Below are 24,723 nucleotides of genomic sequence, written 5' to 3'. Positions count from 1 at the left end.
GTCCCGACAGGCACATAGTTCACCACATTTTCTTAACAGCTGATAGAAAGATTTTGTTCACTTTTTCCGAATTCCTAATCCTTGCATTCAGTTAGCTAGAGCTCAGCTCTGTCTGTGAGATCTATCTGCTCCCGTTCCCTGATCAGCCGGAAGCTCCCCGGGGCCAGTGTACGGATCGTGGGGCTGAGAGAGAGGAAAAAGACCTGCCTGTGCCGGGTTTACGGGCCACAGTTCTCACAGCAATTGTCACTCAATTAGAGTCAGAAAAAACCCTTACCTCTCCGCTCCTCCCGACATTTTGTATAATGCGCGCATGCGTAGTTATCGGAGACGGCAGCAACCCTGCGCCTGCGGATTTGATCGCTGCTTCAAACGACTGCGGAATTTTATTCACGCGGTTTTATGGGTAACCATGGTGCCATTAAAAATTTCTGCAAGCACAGGTTCCTTGTCCATATCACAGTTTTTTTTTTGTGTGTAGAAAACTCAGCAGCTTTCTTAATGCAGAAAGCGGCTCCCATAAACGATACACTCAATATCAACAGGCATTTTGTGTATCTAATGCCAAAGTGCAATCCTCTTACAAACGCAGATCTGAAACAAAAGAGATTCTGCATTTGCTGGAAATACAAAGTCGCACGCACACAAAATGCTGAAGGAGCACTGCAGTTCAGGCAGCAACTAAGCAGAGGAGTACACAGTCTGGACATGCTGAAGGGGCTCGGAATAAATGCTGCCCATTTATTCCTCTCCACATTTGCTGATTACCTGCAATGTTTTGTAGAAATTAACCATTTTGTTTTTCAATTGACCAGTTTCCAAATGTTTCTCATCTTTCATTCATAGCCACATCCCGCTGGTCTGGTTCCTCTTCCTCCTCCTGCTCGTAACCTCCAGATCCCATCTCTTTCCGGAGCCCCAAAGCCCTGATTGGAGCTGGAAACTCTTTGGTTTCTGACTCTGCTCCATCGAAGATTCACTCGCCATTCTGCTGTCAGGCTTTAGTGGCGCATTGCAACAACCCGGCTGTCTGAGGCACAGTCCTCTGAAATTAGTGGAAATGACACAAAATTTGAAAAGAGCAGGGAAAAAGGAGTTTAACCATCTTAGTCCAGAGCCCTGGGGAAATACTCAGCGAGCTCATCGTGTTAATTAGCCTGGGGAAATTCATGCAGGAAATTCATGCAGGTGTATCAGATGATGAGAGGCATTGATCGTGTGAAAAGTCAGTGGACTGCACTGCCAGCGATGGTGGTAGAGACGGGTACAATAGAGTCTTTTAAGAGAATCTTAGAGAGGTACATGGAGCTTAGGAAAATAGAGGGTTCTGTGGTAGGGTCATTCTAGGCATTTTCTAGAGTAGGTTACATGGTCAGAACAACATTGTGGGCCGAAGGGTCTGTAATTTGCTGCAGATTTCTCAGATTCTAAGAAATTCAAGGGAAATCTCTTCTCCCACACAGTGGTGACAAGTTGCAACAGGGAGAGTGAGAGATAAGTTTTAAAATACTGATATGGAACAGAAAACTGGGCAGGGACCAGAGAGACTGAGTGGCCTCTCTAGTCTACATTGTACTGAGATCACATTTTATTTACGCGGCTGCGACGAGAGACTTTCTGATTATTATGTCCATCCCGGCATTTGACGGTGGTAAACTCAGAGTCAGCAATGGTATTGTACCTCAGGAGTAGGTGATTAGGCTTTTTCGTTGGAGATGATAAACTGCCGGTAGTGTGTGTCTGGATGAGTGGGTCGTTTTCAGACTGGAAGGAGGTAGCGTTTGGAGTACCCCAGAGATCAGTCCCTGACCACAGTTGTTCACAGTTTAATGTCCTGGCGGAGGCAGCGAGATGTGAGATGCCCCAATCTGCTGGTGAGGCAGAAAGAGTGGAGTTGGGGGAGGGGAGGCTATGCACATGCAATTTCGTAGCTTTGCAATCAGTACATAGTGCACTGTGGGGCTGCAGTGGCGGGTTCCAATGCTGGGATCCGTGCACAGTCACTGTGGACTGTGACAATTTTGTGAATAAAGCACCATTCTCCAATTTAGAATCCCAAGCTGGGGAACAAGCCTACCGATTGTATATTTAAGTTGTATAATAATAATCTGATAACCAGATAGTATAGCTCTCCACGACCTCTCTATCCAGTCCTTTCAATATTCGAATTCGTTTGTAAATTTCCCCAGCGGGCCATCAATACTGTCATCCGATGCATTGACAGTGAACTCGCCGAAAGAAAAGTAAAATTTTCTCACTAGCAACCCTATGGCTTCTAAGCAAAAACGTTACTTTACCTGCTTGATAATTATATTTTATGATAATTAGTGAGCGCAACCATGCAATACTTCGTCATATTATTAAAGTAAGTATTAAATGGCACTGCACCACTGCTCCAGCCGTCCGGCAGAGCTCAGGCCCGGTCCTTTCTCAATGCAACCGGCCTCGATTTACACAATCTCGGGATCAGCCCATAATTATCGCCGCCCGAATGGGAGATGCAGAGGTCTGCACATCGCCGCCGGTGGCCGGAGGTCCATGCAGTGCAAACGGGTTGGCGGGTGGAGGGGGGGGGGGGATACTCGGATAGAATATAGGGACTGATCCTGGACCCTGAGGGTGGCCTCATCTTGGCACAAGAGGAGGCGATATTTCACACGTCGGAACGGGAATGGGAATGGGAATGGGAATTAACATGTTTGGACACCGGGAAGCCCCGCTCGGAGCGGATAGTTCAAAGGTTAATTTATTAGCAAAGCAGGTATCCTTAAACAACTCTGAATTTTTTACTTCTCCAGAGAGCCACGAAACAAATGTCGTTCACAGTGAAAAATGAAATTTCCACCCCAATCCCCGCATAAAAACTAACGGCATCCCGATCATCAAACCCCAAAACCCACCCCTCCCGTACAAAAGGGAACAATAACATCAACACCCCCGAAAATAAACACTCCTACCCGGCACAACTGCGGAGGAGCCGGTGTCACCAGTGTGGAGGCGGCCGCATCGGGAGCAGCGGACACAACAGGCGACCCCGGAAGATTCACAGGTGAAGTGTCGCCTCACCTGGAAGGATGTTTGGACAACGGAGAGAGTTCGGCCGTCCGGCCCTTTCACTGTGACACCCCGAACTCCACATCAAATCCGTCCAAACGAATTTGGGTGAACTTTAATGACCAATAAATATAATTCCTCTCAGCGATCAGCTGTCTGAATGATCCCCTGACTCTGAGAGGAAGGGATATCTTTGGCCCACACTGTCAGGATGTTGAGTTTACCAGGAGACAAAGACTGCAGGGACGAGAGGTTTTCTGTTGACTAATACACTGTGTGTGGACCACGCTGGCAATTCTGGTGTTGTGACCCGAATCGAGACAAACACCACGCTGCCCACTCCACCAACAACACGGCACAGCCGGACACATAACAGGGGACTTTACATCCCACAACCCTGGATTCAGTGATGAAACCCGTGATTAATGTTGTTCTCCCACTGAAAAGTCCGTCAATGTGCTTTTGAATGCGAGCGCTCTCCCACAGGTGACATCATACAGCTTCTCACCCCACGCGCCTGACGTCACACACGCGCTGCCGTGCTCGACCTTTATCGGTTTAACAGCTGGGCTAATGATCACGTGACCAGACAATTTCCTCCCCCCCCCCCCCCCCCCCACCGCTGTCAACGCAGGATTCAGGATCTGTGCTATGCCAATTCGTGCGAAGCGATGTCAATCACTGATTATACCCAGTCGCGGAGGCGGACAAGCCGAGTGGGCGTTACCCCTCTGAGTCCGTCTCCCGCTCGAGCGCCGACCGCCTCCTCAGAGCGGAGAAAACCTCAAAGTAAATGTCCGCTCTCTGATTTATTTCCATTTCCCTCCGAGGGAAGTTGGGGCGTTTGTGAAGCGTCTCCTGCGGCCGGAGTCTGATGTATCGCCTCGAAGTAGGAGGAGACCGTTCGGCCCGTCGGTTTGATGCCAGTTCCACGGGGAGAGGGGGGATTTTATTGAAAGGATGAAAATGGTGAGGGAGGGGCGGACAGGATGTTTGTCCTAGTGGGGACAGGAGGGGCTAATCGGTAGAAATGTCTGAGCCCACGGTGGTGTCGAGCAGAGGGATTCACCACATTGGGGGCAAACACCAGCAGACTGTTGAACTGCAAGCGGGGCCGATGGTCCGGGCAAAGTGACAATTATTTGGGATTTGTTGAGATTGTACCTGGAATATGGTGTAAAATCCCGCTCCCCATACTAACACGGGTTATACAGACCGAAGAACAAACTGCCGGAGGAACTCAATGGGTCGGGCAGCATCTGTGGAGGGAAATGGACCGTCAACATTTCGGGCTGAGACCCTCCCTCTGGACTAAGTGTGGACGGGAAATAATCAGAGAGAAGAGGTGAGGGTTGGGGATGGGGCAAGAGCTGGGGAGAGAGAGGTGGATCCAGGTGAGGGGGGAGGTGGGAGGTGGTATTTGCTATAGAGAGTGCAATGAAAATTCACCTGACTGATCCCTAGAGTGGTGTGGTCATCATATGGAGAAATATCAAATGCGATAATCCGTTCATTTGGAGAATCAAGGACTGAGAACGCATTGAAATGCACAGCATCATTGCCGGTTGAACCAGGGATCCCAGTCTCTGAAACAGGAATGGACTATCCAGGACTGAAATGAGGGGAAATGTCTCCATTCCGACGGTGGTAAATGTCTGTAAAACCCCTCCACAGATGGCGGCAAATGTGTGGAGACCGAAGGGATGGAGGAAATGAGGACTGGGCAGAAACATGCGGCTGAGATGGGAGAGCAGACACCATCTTGCTGATGGTTAGAGGGGCTGAATGGCCTCCTGCTGTTTCTCACTTGATGTTTCAGTGTTCCTGTCCAGCAAGGCACCGGAGGAATGTGAATAGAAATTAGTGTTTATAAACACAGAACTGATTTAAATGAAACGTAAAAGGGATCGGGGAAGATATGGTGTGAAATAATAATCATGTCTCTGGGGTAAATATGGAATAATGTGGGGAATGCAGTGGATGGGTCGGGCAGCGTGTGAGGGGCGAGGAGTAGAGTCACTGGTTCAGGTGGGAAACCCTCCACCCGTCACCTGATTCCGTTTCCCATTCATGTTTTTCTGCAGATCTGCAGCATCTGCGGGTCTCTGCTCTACGTGTCCGTGTAGCTTGACCTTTCACCCGTTCAGACAAGTCAGTGAGATCCGGATCTGTCACGTCCTCTCGTTGTGGGTGGACAATGTATTTTTTTTCTCTGCAATACTTTCTGCATGTTTCATTCCACTGTTTTGAGATGCTGAAGTGCAGCCGATGTTTCTGGGTGTCTGACCCACTTATGTGAGAATTTATATATTCTTCTTTAAAAATCACAATTGTTAAAAAAATATTGTTATGAATTAGGGTCCTACTACTACCGCAGCAACAACAAATTTCATGACACATGCCGGTGCTATTAAACCTGATTCTGATATTGATATGGGAGACCCACCACCGGTCACCTGATCCCAGTTACCGCAGATCGTAATGTGAGATTGAAGCCTTTTCCATATATTTGCATTCCACAGAAATGACAACAGGTCAGTTTCCTTCTGTGGTTCCAGAGCAGAAGCTCAGTCTGTCTAATATTTCCACACAATTAAAATGGGGAATTTGTTTATTATCATCATGTACTGAGCTGCAGTGAGAATCTTGCCTGACGTACCATCCACACAGATGGATACATTTCAAAAGTACATTGAGCTGATATAGGACAAAGCAATAATCACTGTAACAAAGCATTGTGGCTGCAGAGAAAGAGCAGTGCAGATAGACATATGGTGCAGGGTCACGTCGAGTTACATTGTGAGGACGAGTCTATTTTATTATTCATTTGGCTTATAACCACAGACAGGAAGCCATCCTTCAGCCTGGAGTTACGCACTTTAAGGCTTTTGTATCTCTTCCCCGATGGGGGAGCGGGTTTGCAGCAAGAATGTCCAGGTTGTGAGGTACTTTGAGTACATGGCCTGCTTTTCCGAGGGAGGGCAAGTGTAGGAAGAATCCATGGAGGGGAGGCTTGTTTCTCTGATGTTCTCTGCTCTCCAAAGTTCTCTGCAGTTCCTTGCAGTCATGGGCAGAGCAGTAGCCATACGAAGGCGTGAAGTATCGACAAGGAGCTCAGAGACCTCGGCCTTCACCCTGCCTTGTGTAGCTGGATCCTGGACTTCCTGTCAGATCGCCGGCAGGTGGTAAGAGTGGGCTCCATCTCCTCTGTCTCTCTGACCCTCAGCACACATACCCCACAGGGTTGTCTCTTTGACCCCCTCCTTTACTCTCTGTGCACCCATGACTTGTGTTGCCACCCACAGCTCCAATCTGCTATTTAAATTTGCTGTCAGCACTACATTGATTGGCCTAATCTGAAATACTGATAACAATCAATCAAATGCCTTCTGACAAGGCTCGGTCCAAACAAACTTTTCACCCTTCTTCAGGAGATTGGTCAGAGTTCTTACAGAACTTACGATAATATCCATCCATTCCCAGAAACCTTCTGAGAACCTTCTTAGCAGTCAGAATAGGATCTTGAGAAATTGTCTGGACTTTTGCCCGAACAGGAGCCTACTTGCTTTGACCTACAACATAGCCAAGACAGGTCACAGTGTCATGGCCAAATTCACTCTTAGCCAAGTTAACTGTAAGGTTGTCCTAGGAAAGCCTGTCAAATAGCTTTTCTACTGCAGAGATATGCTCTTCCCAAGTGCCACTCCCTGTAACTAACTCATCAATATAGGTATCTGTGTGTTCTAACCCTCGAATTACAAAATCAGTCATTCTCTGGGATGTTCCTGGAGCATGTTTCCTTCCAAAACGCAAAACATTGTATTCATACAACCCAGATGGTGTCACAAATGCAGAAATTTCTCTATGTCTCTCCGTCAATGGAACACACCAATACCCTGTCAACAGATCAATCTTTGTAAGAAATTAGCTTTTCCAGCCTTATCGATGCAATAATCCACTCTAGGGATAGGATAGGCATCTGTTTTTGTTACTGCATTTACCTTTCTATAATCAGTGCAAAATCTAACACTACCATCAGGTTTGTGCACAATAATGCAGGATGACTCCAATCTCATTTTGAAGGCCTGATAATACCATTCTCCAGCACATACTCAATTCCCTGGTCAGCCAAATCACACTTTTCTACGTTCATGCAATATTGGTGTTGTTTAATCAGTTTGCCTTGACCAACATCTACATCATGTACTGCGACCGTGGTTTGATTGGGAACATCGGGAAATAAATCTTTAAACTTCAGAATTAATTCCTTCAGCTGTTGTTGCTTTGGCTGCAGATGAGCCAACTCGTTATCAATGTTTTCTGGAAAAACCGAGTTCATTAGTCTAACTGGGACCATGTTTGGCTTGTGAAAAGTCTCAGACGAGTCAATTGTTTCATTCTCAAAATAAGGCTTTATCAATATTTATGTGTACCAGCTGTGTTAGTTTACTTCGGTCTTGTGTTGTAATAACATAATTCACATCATTAAATTGAGAGACTATTTCATACGGTCTATTGAATTTCACCTGAAATGGACTCATCAACATAAGGCAAGCACCTTATCCCCCACCCGATATTTTCTTTCGCAACCCTGCTTATCAAACTAACATTTCATTTTGTTTTGAGAAATCTTTAAGTTTTGTCTCGCTAGACTACAGGTTTGGTGTAGTTTATTTTTGAACTTCAAAACATAGTCTAACGAGTTAACATGTACATCCCCATCAATCCACTGTTCCTTTAACAAGGTCAAAGGGCACACTGCGACCAAATACAAGTTCAAAAGGAGTAAAGCCCAGCGATTCCTGTACTGACTCTATTTCTGTGGACAAAAGCAAATGTATTCCTTCATCCCAGTCTTTTCCATTTTCAACACAATATGTCTTAATCATTGTTTTGAGGGTAGAATGAAATCTACCTAAAGCCCCTTGTGATTCTGTATGGTACGCAGATGACGCAATTTGGTTTGCTCCCAGTTCAGAAACTACCTGCTGGAATAATCCAGATGTAAAATTACATCCTTGATCAGACTGGATATCTTTAGGCAAATTGAATAATGTGAAAATCTTGGTAAGAGCCTTCGCCACAGTTTTAGCTTTAATATTTCTGAGAGGTATTGCCTCTGGGAATCTGGATGCTGTATACATAATAGATAGCAGATACTGATGGCTAGCTTTAGTCTTTGGTAATGGGCCAACACAATCCACTATAACTTTGGAAAAGGGTTCACCGAATGCAGGTATAGGCCACTGGGGCGAGCTCATTAGGTTTACCCACAACTTGACAAGTGCCTTTTGGAAGCTGTTATTCAGGGTAAACATAACTTTATGAGTTAAAGCAAACTGATCTGCTAATCCAGCAGATTCCTTCATAGTGGCAGCATCATTTCCATCAAAATACGTTTTTATGTCATCAGGGACGCACCTTCTGAATTCTTCAATTAAAACCAACTCTTTCAAGCTGTTAAAATCATCATTCACATGTTCAGATGTGCACCAACGGTCAAAACACACAAATTTCTCATAAGCAAATTCCGTATGTCTGGTTCACAGATTTATTCAAATTTCTAAACTTTTGCCTGTCTGCTTCTGGGACCAACTCATAAGCTTTGAGCACAGCCTGTTTCACTATGTCATAATGTGTGGTGCGTGACCATGTGGTTAAGGTGGTGAACTAGAGATCTGAAAGTCATGAGTTCGAGCCTCAGCCGAGGCAGCGTGTGTGTCCTTGAGCAAAGCACTGAACCACACACGGCTCCGGCACATTTATAGCCCAGTGGCGATGATTGGGTCAGCATAAATAAGTAAATAATAAGCTGCTTCAGCAACTGTCAAAGCAGAATAGGCTTGCTAGGCCTTTCCCTTAATTAGACTTTGTAAGAGAATCTTCTTTCTGCTTTTCTGCCTCTCCAGCCTGAAACAGCCTTTGCCTTTCCGGAGTCTCCATCTTCTATTTTTCTAACTTGTCCTGGAGCTCAAGCTCACTATGTTTACTTTCAGGAAACTCCAACTCCTCCACTTTAAACACACCTCAGATACATAATGTTCAGCTGTTACCCTCTGCATCTGTGCCCTCCTCATTGTCAATTTCACCTTAGCAAGTATTAACGTTTTAGCAATATGCAACAACTCAATCCTTCTGCTGTCCTCTAATGCCTGAGAGGTTCACACTTCCAGATATCTATCAACATCCATTGCTGCTGATTTTCCACACACAAGTAAATCAAAAGGGATTTCCCGAATGAAATCGATATTAAATCAATCCTTAAATTTGTTCATATCCCAGACGCAGGCCCCATTTTGTTACAAATCATAACGCTTTAGAAACGAACCAGCAGCAACAGACTACTCCCAGTGGCCACACATTTTAATTCCATATCCCATTCCCATTCTGATATGTCTATCCATGGCCTCCTCTACTGTCAAAATTAATCCAAACTAAGTTTGGAGTGATAACACCTTATATACTGGCTGGGTAGCCTCCAAACTGATGGGATGAACATTGACTTCTCTAGCTTCCGTTAATGCCCCTCTTCCTCTTCTTACCCCATCACTGACATATTTAATTGTTTGCCTGTTTTCCATGTCTCTCTGGTGCTTCCCCCCCCCCCACCTTTCTTTCTCCTGAAGCCTCCTGTCCAATGATCCTTTCCCATCTCCAGCTCTGTATCTCTTTCGCCGATCACCTTTCCAGATAATAGCTTCATCCCACCACCTCCAGTCTTCTCCTATCATTTCGCATTTCACCCTCCCCCCACTACTTTCAAATCTCTTAGTATTTTTATTTTCAGTTAGTCCTGATGAAGGGTCTCAGCCTGAAACGTTGACATTTCTTCTCCTCATTGATACTGCCTGGCCTGCTGTGTTCCACCAGCATGTTGTGTGTGTTGTTTGAATTTCCAGCATCTGCAGATTTCCTCTTGAGTGTTATGTGTATAAATATAACTCCCAAACTATTGAGCTCGGGGGAAACAAGGCATGGAGTCTTGAGATGGGAAAGTATGAAAGTTCAGTTCAACCACAGAATAGGTGATGAGAGAGATATTTGTAATCCAGGATAAATGTTGAGAGAAGGCAATTATGTCGTATTCTACAGGTTCCATGGTGGTAAAACGAGACCAACAGTCACTGTAGATTTTATCTGTCATCCTTCCAAATCCACATACTAATTATCACCCGAAGTGACTTGTCATAATTGGTATTGTCTTAGTGAATTACCACACCACAGCCAGGCAATGGTTAACACTTAAGTGGTCTCCACAGGATACCCCAAATCAGATCCACTTCTATGGATCAAATGAGGTGACAACCACAATTTTGATGTACGGTGAATCAATAATTAGCCCACCCTTGTGGTCAAAGGAAAGTTCCAAACAGTCACCCTTGGCCACTAGTTCCCTGGTTTCGATTCTTCCATTTTCCTTCCTTCGTCTCCGTCTGACTCTGAGTGTCTGTGTCCTCGGTTAAAACTAAACAAGCTGCGAGCGATGTAAACAAGCTGCAAGTCAGACACATTTGCCTTCTTAATCTCTCTCTCTCTTAAAATGACAATCCACAGCAAAAAAAACCTAGGAATTCATAACAATTGCCACTCGCCATTGTGAACTGACAGGTGTGCCAGTAGGTGGGATGACTGAGTGAATCCTTTCCCACATTCTCAGCAGGTGAATGGCCTCTCCCTAGTGTGAACTAGCTGGTGTCTCTGTAGGGTAGATGACTGAGTGAATCCCTTCCCACAGACTGAGCAGGTGAACGGCTTCTCCCCAGTGTGAACTCGCTGATGTACCAGTAGGGTAGATGATTCAGTGAATCCTTTCCCACAGACTGAGCAGGTGAATGGCTTCTCTCCAGTGTGAACTCGCTGGTGTCTCTGTAGGGTGGATGAGCGAGTGAATCTCTTCCCACATTCTGAACAGGTGAACGCTTTCTCCCCGGTGTGAACTTGCTGGTGACTCTGTAGGTGAGATAACTGAGTGAATCCCTTCCCACATTCTGAGCAGGTGAAAGGCCTCTCCCCAGTGTGAACTCGCAGGTGATTCTGTAGGTGGGATTTATGAGTGAATCTCTTCCCACAGACTGAGCAAGTGAACGGCTTCTCCCCAGTGTAAACTCGCTGGTGTCTCTGTAGGTTAGCTAACCGAGTGAATCCCTTCCCACAGACTGAGCAGATGAACGGCCTCTCCCCAGTGTGAAGTCGCTGATGACTCTGTAGGTGAGATGAATGAGTGAATCTCTTCCCACATTCTGAACAGGTGAACGGCTTCTCCCCAGTGTGAACTCGCTGATGACTCCGTAAATCAGATGACCAAGTGAATCCTTTCCCACAGACTGAGCAGATGAATGGCCTCTCCCCAGTGTGAACTCGCTGATGACTCTGTAGGGTGGAAGAGTCAGCGTATCTCTTCCCACATTCTGAGCAGGTAAACGGCCTCTCCCCAGTGTGAACTCGCTGATGTTTCTGTAGGCTGGATAAATTAGTGAATCTCTTCCCACAGACTGAGCAGGTGAAAGGCTTCTCCCCAGTGTGAACTTGCTGATGTACCAGTAAGGTAGATGACTGAGTGAATCCTTTCCCACAGACTGAGCAGGTGAATGGCTTCACCCCAGTGTGAACTTGCTGGTGTCTCTGTAGGGTGGATGAGTGAGTGAATCTCTTCCCACATTCTGAGCAGGTGAACGCTTTCTCCCTGGTGTGAACTTGCTGGTGACTCTGTAGGTGAGATAACTGAGTGAATCCCTTCCCACATTCTGAGCAGGAGAATGGCTTCTCCCCAGTGTGAACTCGCTGATGTACCAGTAGGGTAGATGACTGTGTAAATCCTTTCCCACACTCTGAGCAGGTGAATGGCTTCTCCCCAGTGTGAACCCGCTGGTGAGCCATTAGGTCAGATGACTGAGTGAATCCTTTCCCAGAAATTCAGCAGATGACCAGCCTCTGCCCAGTGTGAACTGACTGGTGTGTCCACAGGTAGGATGACCAACTGAACCCCTTCTCACACACAGAACAGGTGAATGGCCTTGTCCAGTGTGAATTTGCTGATGTACCTTCAATTGTGATGACAGAGGGAATCCATTCCCACTGTCTGAGCAGGTGAAAGGCCTTTCTCCTGTGTAAATTCCAGGTGTGTCAGTTGGTCAAATGACCGAGTGAATCCCTCCCCACAGTCTGAGCAGGAAGGGTGGTCAATTGGATCCCTTGCTCCACTTCTTAAATATCTAGACAGAGACAACAAAACTGGTGTGCCGTGTTTGAGCTTCCTGGAGACAAATTCCTTCTCACTTTTAACCTGTAAAAAGATTTTAAAAATCCATCAATGGGTGTAGGACAACATTTCAGATGAGATTACTGGAGTTGCCAAGGTTTCATCTGGTATCACACTGTTACAGTGAGGTTCAACAAAAGTTGGACAGAGAAATCATCTCCTGTCTGGGCAGAGTGCTGGCATCTGGAATGACCATCAATTCCCTGATGCTCTTCCTGTCTCTATAAGAATGGGGCATTTCTGCCGTCTCCTGGCTCAGCTTGACTCTCTCCATTGGTATTATTCCCTGTTCATGCTGAGCTGCATGGGTTCCTGGCCCCACAGTAACTGAAACACTCTCACACAATTAGTTTTTCTTGACTTGCAGCTGGGATCATCTTTTGTGTATTATTAACTTAAAGTGTTACAGTTTTAACACCACATAAAAAACTCCTGCTGAAATGACTGGTTGGTTCACACAGCTGTCAAAAGGGGTTAGAGTGAACTTTTGTATTATTTCAGGTTCTTGTCACAATCATAGAAAATTTCAACATAGAAACAGGCCCTTTGGGCCATCTAGTTTGTGCTGAACTATTTAAACAGCCCACTCCCACACCTCTACCATCCAGGTACCAACACAAACCTCTTAAATGTTGAAATCGAGCTCGCATGCACCACTTGTGCTGGCTGCTCATTCCACAGCCGGATGACCATCTGTGTGAAGAAGTTTCCCCTCATGTTCCCCTTAACATTTCACCTTTCACCCTTAACCCATGGCCTCTGGTTGTTGTCCCACCCAATCTTCATGGAAAAAGCCTGTTTAAATTAACACTATGTGTGCCTCCATATCACAATCAAATCTCCCCTCAATCTTCTGCATTCCAAGGTATAAAGTCCTGATTTGTTCAATCTTTCCTTATAACCCAAATCCTCCAGACATGGCAACATCCTTGTGAATTTTCTCTGAAATCTCTGAACTTCTTTTACATCTTTCCTGTAGGTAGGTGACCAAAACTGCACACAATACTCCAAATTAGGCCTCACCAATATCTTCTAGAAGTCAACATAACATCCATCTATTGTTATCAGTACTTTGGTTCATGAAGGGCAATGGGCTGAAATCATTTTTTCCATCCCTATCTACCTGTGGTACCGCTCTCAGTGAATTAAGGACTTGTATTCCTAGGCCCCTTTCTTCCACAACACTCCTCCGTGCCTGACCAGTCACTGTGAAAGACCTCCCTTGGTAGGTCATACCAAAGTGCAACAACTCACACTGGTCTGCATTGAGTTTCATTTTCCATTTTTCAAACCATTTTCCCACCTGGTCCAGATCACACTGCAAGCCATGATAGTCTTCTCGCAGTCCGCTAAACCCCCAGTCTTGTTGTCATCCACAAATTTGCTGATCCAGTTAACCACACTATCATCCAGATTACTGATATAGATGACAAACAACAACAGATCCAGCACTGATCCCTGTGGCAACCACTAGTCACAGGCCTCCAGTCAGAGAGGCAACCATCTGCTATCACACTCTGGCTTCTCCCAAAGACAGTGTCTCATCCAATTTACTGTCTCATCTTGAATGCTGAGTGACTGAACCTTCCTGACAAACCTCCCATATGAGACTTTGTCAAGTGCCTTGCTAACGTCCATGTAGACAACATCCACTGCCTTGCCTTCATCCACTTCCCTGATAACTTCCTCGAGAGACTCTATAAGATTGGCGAGAGCCATGCTGTCTATCCTTTATCAGTCCACACCTATCCAAATACTTACAGTATATACCTGGTTCCTGCACCCACATGCCAATAACTTTCCCAGTTCTGATGTCAAGCTCACCAATGTATAAATTCCTAGTTCATTTTTACAGCCTTTCTTGAACAACAGAACAACATTGTCTGTCCTCCAATCCTCCAGTACCTCACCTGTCACTAAGGATGATTTAAATATCTGTGCTAAGGCCCCGATAATTTCTGCACTTGTCCTCCGCAGGGTCCTAGTGAACAACTTGTCAGGCCCTGGGGATTGATCCACACTAATTTGCCTCAAACCCCTCCACCTCTGTAATCTGTACAGGGTCCATGAAGTTGATGCAGCTTTGCCTCACTTCTATAGACTCTGTGTCCATCTCCTGTGTAAATACGGATGCGAAAAAAAATCTTCCCAAATCTATGTTATCCCTTCATATGGATTACCATTCTGATCTTCCAGAGAATTATTTTTTTTTCCCTTGCAATCTTTTTGCTCTTAACATATCTGCAGATTCCCTTAGGAACCTCCTTCACCTTGTCTGCTGGGGCAAACTCATGCCTTCTTTTATTTTTTTCATAAGTGTTCACTTGAATTTCCTGTATTTCATAAGTACCCCATTTGTTCCTATCTGCCTGTACCTGGTATGCACTTCCTTTTTATTGATCTGGGAGAGGAAAGCCAAAGGGGTGATAGATCTGCATGGTGGGAGGTGGGGGTAAGGAGGGTTAAACTAAAGTTGCAGGGGGAATGGGAGCCTGAATAACAGAACAGAGAGTGGAGAGGTTGTGGAGACAGATGTTGTTCAGGCCTCAGACAAAGTCAGGAATGAAAAAGTTGAGCATGGTGCAGTGAATATGCTGAGCCCTGTATATTTCAATACAAGGAGCAGCGTAGGAAAGGTGGATGTGTTCAGGACATGGATCAACACCTGGAATCAACACTAGGATCTGGCAACTGTGGACCGGGACAGGCTGCTTTATGGCAAAGGTGTGTTTGGTAAATGGGAGGCCTTCAAAGCGAAATTTTGAAAGTAGTAAGCTGGTATGTCAGAATAAAAGGTAAAGGTAGAAACTGTAGGGAAACTCGGATTGCAAGAGATATTGAGACCCTGGTAAAGCACAAAATTGAATTACATAACAGGGATAGGCAGTCAGTTTCTTATGGAGTATAAGAAATGCAAGAGAACACATAAGAAATCAATCAGGATGGCTAAAAGATGGCATGAGGTTGCTGTCACAGAAAAGGTGAAGGATAATCCTCAGGGATTCTAGTGATAGATTAAGAGCAAAAGGATTGCAAGGCACAAAGTTGGTCCTCTGGAAGACCGGAATGGCAATCCACGTGTGGATCCAAAGCAGATGGGGGAGATCTTAAATATTTTTCCATCTCTATTTACTCAGGAGATGGACAAAGGGTCTTTGGGAGTGTGGAAACTCGGCATTAACCATTTCAACCCTGGGGAAAAAACACTCCTCTGGCCACTCACACGCTCAATACCCCTCATCATTTTATACACCAAAAAATGTCTCTAAATATAAACAAGGAAATTATACATTGTTCAATCTACTTTCCACGATTCAGTACATTTACACAGACAGGTGTGTAAAAAGGTCCCAACGAATATCAGGGACAAACAGGCCCAATTCACCATAACCACAAGCTGTTCCTGCTGCTATCATCCAGGAAACGGTACCACAGCAAAAGGACCAACAAGCCCCGGGACATCATCTTCCACCAGGCCATCAGACTGATTAATTCATGCTGATACAATTGCATTTCAATGTTGTATTGACTGTCCTATGTACAAACTATCTATTATAAATCACTATAAATTACACATTGCCCATTTAGATGGAGATGTAAGGTAAATATTTCTACTCCTCATGTTTATAAAGTATGTATCTAATAAAGTCAATTCAATTCACCCTCTCCATTATCTGTTCTGTCACTCTGGCTCCCATTCCCCCTACAACTTATTTTAACCACATTTTATTTAACCCCCTCCCCTGCTCACTACCACTAGCAAGCCTTACCACTAGGATATTCGTCCCCTCTTGTTCTGTTCCTCTAACTGACAAATCCCCTATCAGCCCTTTGACTTTCCTCTGCCAAGTAATTCCCCCCCCCCCCCAACAGTTTCTAAAGTGCTCTACCTGTTGTTGAGGGGGATGGCCACTAGAGTACTCTGTGATGCCTATTTAACCTCATTCCCCTTCCTGATTCTCACCCAGTTTCCTGTGTCCTGCACCTTGCGAGTAACTCACCTCTCTGCATGTCATATCTATCACCCCCTCCAACTGCTGGATGATATGGAATTCACCCATTTCAAGTTGCAGCTCATTGAAGTGCTGGGTTACAAGCTGCACATCTTGTAGGTGAGGGCATCAGGGACACTGGAGGTCTCCCCTCTTCCCTCCAATACCCCTCTAATTTGTAGTAATCTCCCCTCTAATTTGTAATAACCAGTGTGCAGATATATCTTGCACTGTGCATTTTTTACCCAGTGACAAGACGTGCACAGTGAATTTTATATAGAGAGGTATTCATTTTAACATCTAGCAAATCACTGTCAATAGGAACTTTGATCTCCTCTGGGTTTGATCGAGTTCATCTGCACTCTCACACAACCTATGTAGCAGGCCTGGAACAGGAAATGGAGGATTTTCTCACCAAAGCTTTTGCACATTGTCCATATGTGGTTTCCTTGCTAAATTACACTTTAAAAAGTCAGATTTCCAAATATCACTCCACTTCTTCCCACTTGCAAATTCTCCAGCAACTTTTCCATCACCAAAATGCAAACAGGCATCACTAGTTTCTGTATTCTACATAAATATTCCCCCTGAACCCTCCCCCAATGACTGACGGTGGTGAACTCAGTGAATGAAATCCCAATGAATATGAAGGGAAGGGCAGTCGTCTGTCTCACTGGAGTCTGGCACATTTGTGATGTGAAAGCTACTTGTTGCCCAGGGCAAAGGTGTTTGATGTCATTACATACCCAGAGAGAATGGGACAAAACATGTTTTCACCGGTAGAAAAGTCCAGAGCAAGAGGAGGTAGAGGAAGCAACACACACAAAATACTGGAGGAGTTCAGCAGGCCAGGCAGCATCTACGGAAAAGAGTCCTAATGCCGATTTTCTCAATTGCTGATGTAAAAGATTTTGTTCCCTTTCTCCGAGTTCCCAATCCTTGCATTTAGATAGCTGGAGCTCAGCTCTGTCTGAGAGATCCATCGGTTCCCATTCTCTCATCAGCCGGAAGCTCCCGGGGTCCGTGTACGGATCGTGGGGCTGAGAGAGAGGGAAGAGGGCAGGACTGTCCCGGGGTTGCTGGTCACGGTGTCCGAAATTCAGATGAATTATCCTAAAATCGGTGTTTAAGATAAAAACACGGAGAATCACTCTTACCTGCAACCGACATTTTCAAAGGCTTCTGTGTACTGCGCGCATGCGTGAAACTCAGGGGCGGCCTCAGCCTGACGCCTGCGCATTTCATCAGCGCTTCAGCGCCGATGAAATTCTTAACGCATGGCTCTATGGGTAATCACGGTGCCATTAAAGATTTCTGCAAGCACCGGTTCAATGTCCATATCTCATTTTTTTTTATCTTGGGTATAGAAAAAATCTGCAGCTGTTTTAACGCAGAAAGCGGCTCCCATAACCAATATACTCAATATCAACGTGTATCTAATGCCAAAGTAAAATGCAGATATAAAACACAGGAGCTTCTGCAGTTGCTGGAAATACAGAGACGCATACACACAAAACAATTCAGAGAGCAACTAAGCAGCGGAGTACACAGGCTAGGCATGCGGAAGGGGCTCTGCCTAAACGTTTTCTATTTATTCCTCTCCAAAATTTCTGCCTGATCTGTTGATTTCCACCTGTGTTTTGCAGAAATTAACCCCCCCTTTTTTTCGATCAACCAGTTTCCAAATGCTTCTAATCTTTCACTTTTAACCACATCTTGCTGGTCTTATTCGTCCTCCTCCTCTGGACCCCATTTCTCTCTGGAGCCCCTGATTCAGGCTGGCAACTCTTTTGTTTCTGACTCTGCACCATCGAAGATTCACTCGCTAGTCTGCTGTCAGACTTTAGAGGTGCATTGTGTTGCGAGACCGCAGGTTCGTTTACTGTGAGTGTCGCTTTAAGTGCCTGAGTGAGGCGGGTCTGTGACGTCAGACACAAGCTGCGGCAGCCTGAGGGAGCGGGAGAGGGAGAGGGAGAGGGAGACAAGCTGTTGGAACTTCAGCGTGTGACTGCTATAGGCTGAAACTCATCCATGCCCAAAAGGTTGGGTTGATCTGATCATCGGCACGCAGTGCACAACGGATGTGTGACTGTCACTTCGTATCATCCATATGTGTGGATTTGCTGGAGTATCCTGTGGTGTCACTTTTGTTGGCCCTTACCTGGAATCGGGGTGTTCTGTGCTAACCACTTGAAGACGATTTTCCTGTGACTGTCACCTGGTGATATTTCTAATCTTCGGCGACTGTTATTTCGTTTACCCAGCGTGGAATGTGTGTGGAATTCTTCATAATTGCCTTCTCTCTACATCTTCGTGTGGATTTACAAATCTCTCCTCTCACTCACTTACTCCGTGGATCACTGAACTTTTCTAATTTACCATCTGAAGACTTTAAGCATTGTTTCCCAAGCTTGATAGTTTGGGAGCTATATATACGCATAACACTGTTAACTTCTGTTTATTTCATTTAATCTTTTATATTTGGAGTAGATACTGTTAGGTATCCCGTGACGGGTCAAAGAACCAGCAGAAATATAAAACACCGTGTCGTCTGGTATTGCAGTAAACTAATGCTATTTATTAGTAACTACAGCAATATAAATGCAGATATATCAAACAGGTTATCAATCATTTTATATATATATATGTGTGTGTGTGTGTGTGTGTGTGTGTGGAAATAGGAAAGCCAAGCTCCTTCACGCCTCGGGGTAAATGGATACCGTCTTACGGTGATGAGTGAAGTTCGGTTCAGTTCGTGGGATTGAGTCGAGCAGTGATGGAGAGAGAGAGAGGAGAGGTTTGAGTCTTCAGGTAAGCTGATGCCGTCGATAGTCACGTCGTCCTCCGAAGTCCTTTGGAAGTCACCGACTGTGATACTACAAACGGGACCGTTCTTCTATGGTGGAGTTATTAACCCAGGCGACGGATGGACACACGAATAACTCCCCACCGGTCACAGCCTTTTCACACTGCGAGAGCCACTGATCGATGCTCCGGATCGATCTTCCAAAACCCACCTTTTTCTGTGGACACAACAAAGCTGATTCAGTGTCCAAAACCATGTGTCTGGAGGTCTATCAGCGGACCTCCTACTTATCGCACCGTGCTGAGCCCCAGCTGTCCATCAAACAGTTCCTCCCTTCTCTCTGTGTAAGAACACAGAAGCTGACAGTGTCCTTGTAAAAGTGGAAACAAGCTTGCAGAGAAACCATAACACCATCTCTGAGCAGTCTCTCTCTCTCTCTCTCTCTCTCTCTCTCTCTCTCTCTCTCTCTCTCTCTCTCTCTCTCTCTCTCTCCCTCTCTCTCTCTCTCTCATGATTACAATACAACAACCATAACGACATCAGCACTCATGAACTGAACTGTATTTTGTACTTTTCCATGACAATTCATTTACCCCTAGACATCGATAGAGCTTGTTTATTATTGCTTGTTATTATTCCTACACTTTTAGGTTTATTACTGCTAACTTGTTTTATATGTATATTCGCATTATTGATATGGTTTTGCTTATTTTTATTAATAAACATCTTTAGTTTGGTACCACCAGACTCCACCGGATTCTTCTTTCTCTTCTGTTTAAAAACCCAGTTACGGGGTACGTAACAAATTTCCTATCCCATAGAGAGGTGACTAGTTGCAACCTGTCATCTCAGGGAGAGCAAGAGGGGAACGGCAGGGATATATTTTCATATACTGATATGGAACAGAAACATGGGCAGGGTCAAGATGGGCCGAGTGGCCTCTCCAGTGAGACACGGAATTTGATACAGAGGTGATTTATATATCACAGCTCCACAATATTAAACACCAGTCTAGTTTAAGGCTAACATCAGCAGAACAGACTCCTCCAATGCTCAGTGACCAGGGTTCAGCCCTGGGTGCGATGAGCAGCCGCAAGAACTGCAGAATCTGACAGTAACAGTCCCTCATGAACCTGCAGCTGCCTTCAGTCACCGTGATGGTTAAACATTTAACACGGAGCTGATTTGAACTTCCTCCCTGATGTGAAGTTGCTGGTGTTGCAGCAGCTGGGATGATTGAGTAAAACTCTTTACTCACTCCGGACAGAAATGTGGCCTCTATTTATTGTGAACTCACCGGAGCATCACAAGGTGGGTTATCTGAATGAGTCTCTTCCCACACACGGAGCAAGTGAACGGCCACTTCCCAGAGAGAAGCTGCTGGTGTATCTGCGATGGCCGACTGAATCCCTTCCAAAATGAGAGCCAGTGAATGACGTCACACTGCTAGCGACGTCATGGCGATGTATCCAATCAGATCACGGACATGGACATGTGTTCGAGCTCTCCTTGTAGCTTGTAGCTTGTGGGTCGTTATCTTCTCCAGCATCTCCGCCTCCACATCCAAGCATCGGCGGCATTCAAGCACTGGTGAACTGACAGATACAGCGGAACTAACAAGCTGTTGTGTTTGTGATTCCCATACACAAATCCTTTGACTTCCTACACTGCTAAACATTTACAAAGTAAGTCAGTGGGTGACGGACAACATTTCAACTGAAATAATTTTAGTTTCCATGATGCCTTCTGATTAAAACACTGTCACATCACTAAACAATTTAGAGGAACAAGATTTCATCTTTAAACTGGCCACAGTTCCGGCATCAGGCAGAACAAACTCTCCGCTTCCCTCTCTGTATCAAAATGGATCATTCCTCCCCTTCATCAGTCTGTGACTTGGCTCAGTCTGTCTGTCTCCTTCGCATTCTGAGCATGCGCCACACACCCACTGAGATCACATTTTATTTACACGGCTGTGACTGCAGACTTTCTGATTATTATGACCCTCCCGGCATTTGACGCTGGTAAACTCAGTCGGCAATGGTATTGAACATCGGGAGAAGGTGATTAGGCTTTTTCGTTGGAGATCGATAAACTGCCGGTAGTGTGTGGCTGGATGAGTGGGTCGTTTTCAGACTGGAAGGGGGTAGCGTTTGGAGTACCCCAGAGAGCAGCCCCTGATCACAGTTGTTCCCAGTTTAATGTCCTGGCGGAGGGAGCGAGATGTGAGATGTCCCAGTCTGCTGGTGACGCAGAAAGAGTGGAGTTGGGGGAGGGGAGGCTATTCACATGCAATTTCGTAGCTTTGCAATCAGTACATAGAGCACTGTGGGGCTGCAGTGGCGGGTTCCAATCTGCTAATTACATTTGCTGACGGCACTACATTGATCGGCCGAATCCCAAATAATAACGAGGCAGCGTATAGAGAAGAAGTCATCACCCCGACACACGCTGAGTTTTTTTTTCCTGCTCCAGAGAGCCAAAAAAACAAAGAAAGAGCATGAAAGTCGTTTAGAGAGAAAAATCAAACTCCCACCCCCAACCCCAGCTTAAAAAAAGAACGGCATCCCGATCATCAATCTACAAACCCCACCCCTCTGGACAAAAGGGAACAATAACATCGAGCCCCCCCCCCCCAAAGGAAACAACCCTACCCCGCACAACAGCGGAGGAGCCGGTGTCACCAGGGTAGCTGAAATCTGGAACTCACTGCCCGAGGTGGTGGTGGAGGCAGGTCGCTTCACAACATTTACGAAGGGGATGAGCATTGAAACTGCCGAGATACAGTCGGCTGTGAACCAAGTGCTGATAAATGGGACCAGTGTAGACAGTGAGTGGATGGTCAGGACAGGTATGGCCGGCCAAAGGCCTGTTTCCGTGCTGTGTGATCCACCGCTCCGGACATGGTAAATTAACAATGGTGGCACCACGAGGCATTGATTTCAAAACTCCACACCCCTCTCCAACCTCAAATAAACCAGACTGCACCCCTTTCTCACCTCTGGGAATATCCGTTTCTGTCAAAGTAGCATAGAGATTGGTCACTTCTGCTAAACAACTGGCAACTGATGAAGTTCCTGTGTCTTCTTGCACTAATGTTGCTTCCTTACAGCAAAACTAACCCTCTCACTGTGTCAGAATCAGTGATTAAATCAGACCCCAAACACTGTGCTTTCATCCCTGCACGTTATAACTGGAACCATCTCACTGAGGGTCTGATGGAGACATAGGATCACATCTCCTTGATTCAGACATTTCAAATACCCTCAGAATGATTTTCTGATTCAGTCTGAAGGTTTTGGTACATTCAGCTCGTCATCAGACCTGAAAAATCATGTCTTCCCGCAGCTGGTTCCTCCTGTTGGTGTGTCCTCTTTCGTCCACCTCCAGGGAAGCTGCATCTCCACACAGACTCCTCACTTGAGAATACACACAGTGTATTCTGTTGACTAATATGTGTGTGGACCCCGCTGGCAATTCTAGTGTTGTGACCCGAATCGAGACAAACACCACGCTGCCCACTCCACCAACAACACGGCCGGACACATAACAGGGGACTTTACATCCCACAACACTGGATTCAGTGATGAAACCCGTCATTAATGTTGTTGTCCCACTGAAAAGTCCGTTAAGGTGCTTTTAAATGCCAGCGCTCTCCCACAGGTGACGTCACACAGCTCCTCCCCGCACGCACATGACGTCACACATGGGCTCCCCACACCGGGATTTGCCCTCACGTGCGCGGTGTCTTACGTCACCCACGCGCTGCTGTGCTCGAGCTTTATCGGTTTAACGGCTGGGCTAATAATCACGTGACCAGCCCCTCCCCCACCGCTGTCAACAGAGGATTCAGGAGCTACGCTATTCCTATTGGTGCTAAGCGATGTCAATCACTGTTTACAACCAGTCGCGAAGGCGGACAAGCCGAGTGGGAGTTACCCCGCTGAGTTCGTCTCCCGCTCAAGCGCCGACCGCCTCCTCAGAGCGGAGAAAACCTCAAAGTAAATGTCCGCTTTCTGATTTATTTCCATTTCCCTCCGAGGGAAGTTGGGGCGTTTGTGAAGCGTCTCCTGCGGCCGGAGTCTGATGTATCGCTGAGAGGTAGGAGGAAACCGCTCGGCCCTTCGGTTTGATGCCGGTTCCCCGGGGAGGGAGGGATTTTATTGACAGGATGAAGATGCTGAGAGAGGGGGCGGACAGGATGTTTGTCCCGGTGGGGACAGGAGGGGCTCATCTGTGGAAATGTCTGAACCCACGGTGGTGTCGAGCAGAGGGATTCACCACATTGGGGGCAAACACCGGCAGACTGTTGCCCTGCAAGCGGGGCCAATGGTCCGGGCAAAGTGACAATTATTTGTGTTTTGTTGAGATTGTACCTGGAATATGGTGTAAAATCCCGCTCCCCAAACTAACATGGGTTATACAGACCAAAGAACAAACTGCCGGAGGAACTCAGTGGGTCGGGCAGCATCTGTGGAGGGAAATGGACCGTCAACATTTCGGGCCGAGACCCTCCCTCTGGACTGAGAGTGGACGGGAAATAGTCAGAGAAAAGAGGTGAGGGGTGGGGATGGGGCAAGAGCTGGGGAGTGAGAGGTGGATACAGGTGAGGGGGGAGGTGGGAAGGTGGAAATAGTGACAGGGGTGGGAGGTGAGTGTTTGGGGCAACATGGGGCTGCAGAAGATGGAAGTTAATTCCACAGAAGATTAACAAAGAAGTTAGAGAGTATTTGTTATAGAGAGTGCAATGCCGATTCACCAGACTGATCCCTGGGGTGCTGGGCTCATCATATGAATAAAGATCAAATGTGATAACCCTTTCATTTAGAGAATCGAGGATTGAGACACATTGAAATGCACAACATCCTTACCGGCTGAACCAGGGATCACAGTCTCTGAAAAAAGGAGTGCTCTGTCCGGGACTGAGATGAGGGGAAATGTCTCCATTCCGAGGGTGGTGAATGTCTGTAAATCCCCACCACAGAGGTTGTTGAAGACTCGGTGATCGTCCGCACGTAAAACAGAGGCTGACTCATGTGTGGAGACCGGAGGGATTGAGCAAATTAGGATCGGACAGAAACATGTGTCTGAGATGGGAGAGCAGCCGCCATCTTGTTGATGGTTTGAGGGGCTGAATGGCCACCTACTGCTGTTTCTCACTTGATGTTTCAGTGTTCCTGTCCAGTGAGGCAGGAGGAATGTGAGTAGGAATTAGTATTTATAAACATCGACTGATTTACATGAAACCTGCACAATCCTATTTTGGATCTAAAATGTTAGTCGGATCGGAATGGGATTCGAACCCGTAGCCCCTAACCCAGGGAGGTGGAGGGATGGGACGGGAATATACGGAGGGGAAATGTTAAACATGTACCCGGTGTAAATAGGGAATAATGTGGGAGATGCGGTGGGGAGGTCGGGCAGAGTGTGAGGGGCGAGGAGCGGAGTCACCGGGTCACGTGGGAGACCATCCACCCGTCACGTGATCCCGTTTTACCGCGGATCCGCTGCACACAAAATGCCGGTGGAACACAGCAGGCCAGGCAGCATCTACAGGGAGAAGCTCTGTCGACGTTTCGGGCCGAGACCCTTCGTCAGGACGTCCACCAGCA

The 24,723-nt window shown here is 46.2% G+C and overlaps 1 protein-coding gene across 1 annotated transcript in view; it reads right to left on the bottom strand.

Annotated features, from left to right (window-relative positions):
- Positions 1-17,490, bottom strand: part of LOC132389723 (gastrula zinc finger protein XlCGF26.1-like) — a 31,379-nt gene extending 13,889 nt beyond the window's left edge. Inside the window, exons 1-2 of the mRNA XM_059962287.1 lie at positions 17,463-17,490; positions 10,724-12,337 (exon numbers count right to left, since the gene is read on the bottom strand). Coding sequence (XP_059818270.1) covers positions 10,724-11,931 — 1,208 coding nt within the window. The 5' untranslated portion in view covers positions 11,932-12,337; positions 17,463-17,490. The remainder of the gene's footprint in view (positions 1-10,723; positions 12,338-17,462) is intronic.
- Between the last annotated feature and the right edge of the window lie 7,233 nt (positions 17,491-24,723).

This window comes from Hypanus sabinus, unplaced genomic scaffold (genome assembly GCF_030144855.1).
Source record: "Hypanus sabinus isolate sHypSab1 unplaced genomic scaffold, sHypSab1.hap1 scaffold_637, whole genome shotgun sequence".
NCBI lineage: Eukaryota > Metazoa > Chordata > Chondrichthyes > Myliobatiformes > Dasyatidae > Hypanus > Hypanus sabinus.
The sequence above is the reverse complement of the archived record's forward strand: the minus strand, read 5'-3'. Positions and strand labels throughout refer to the sequence as shown.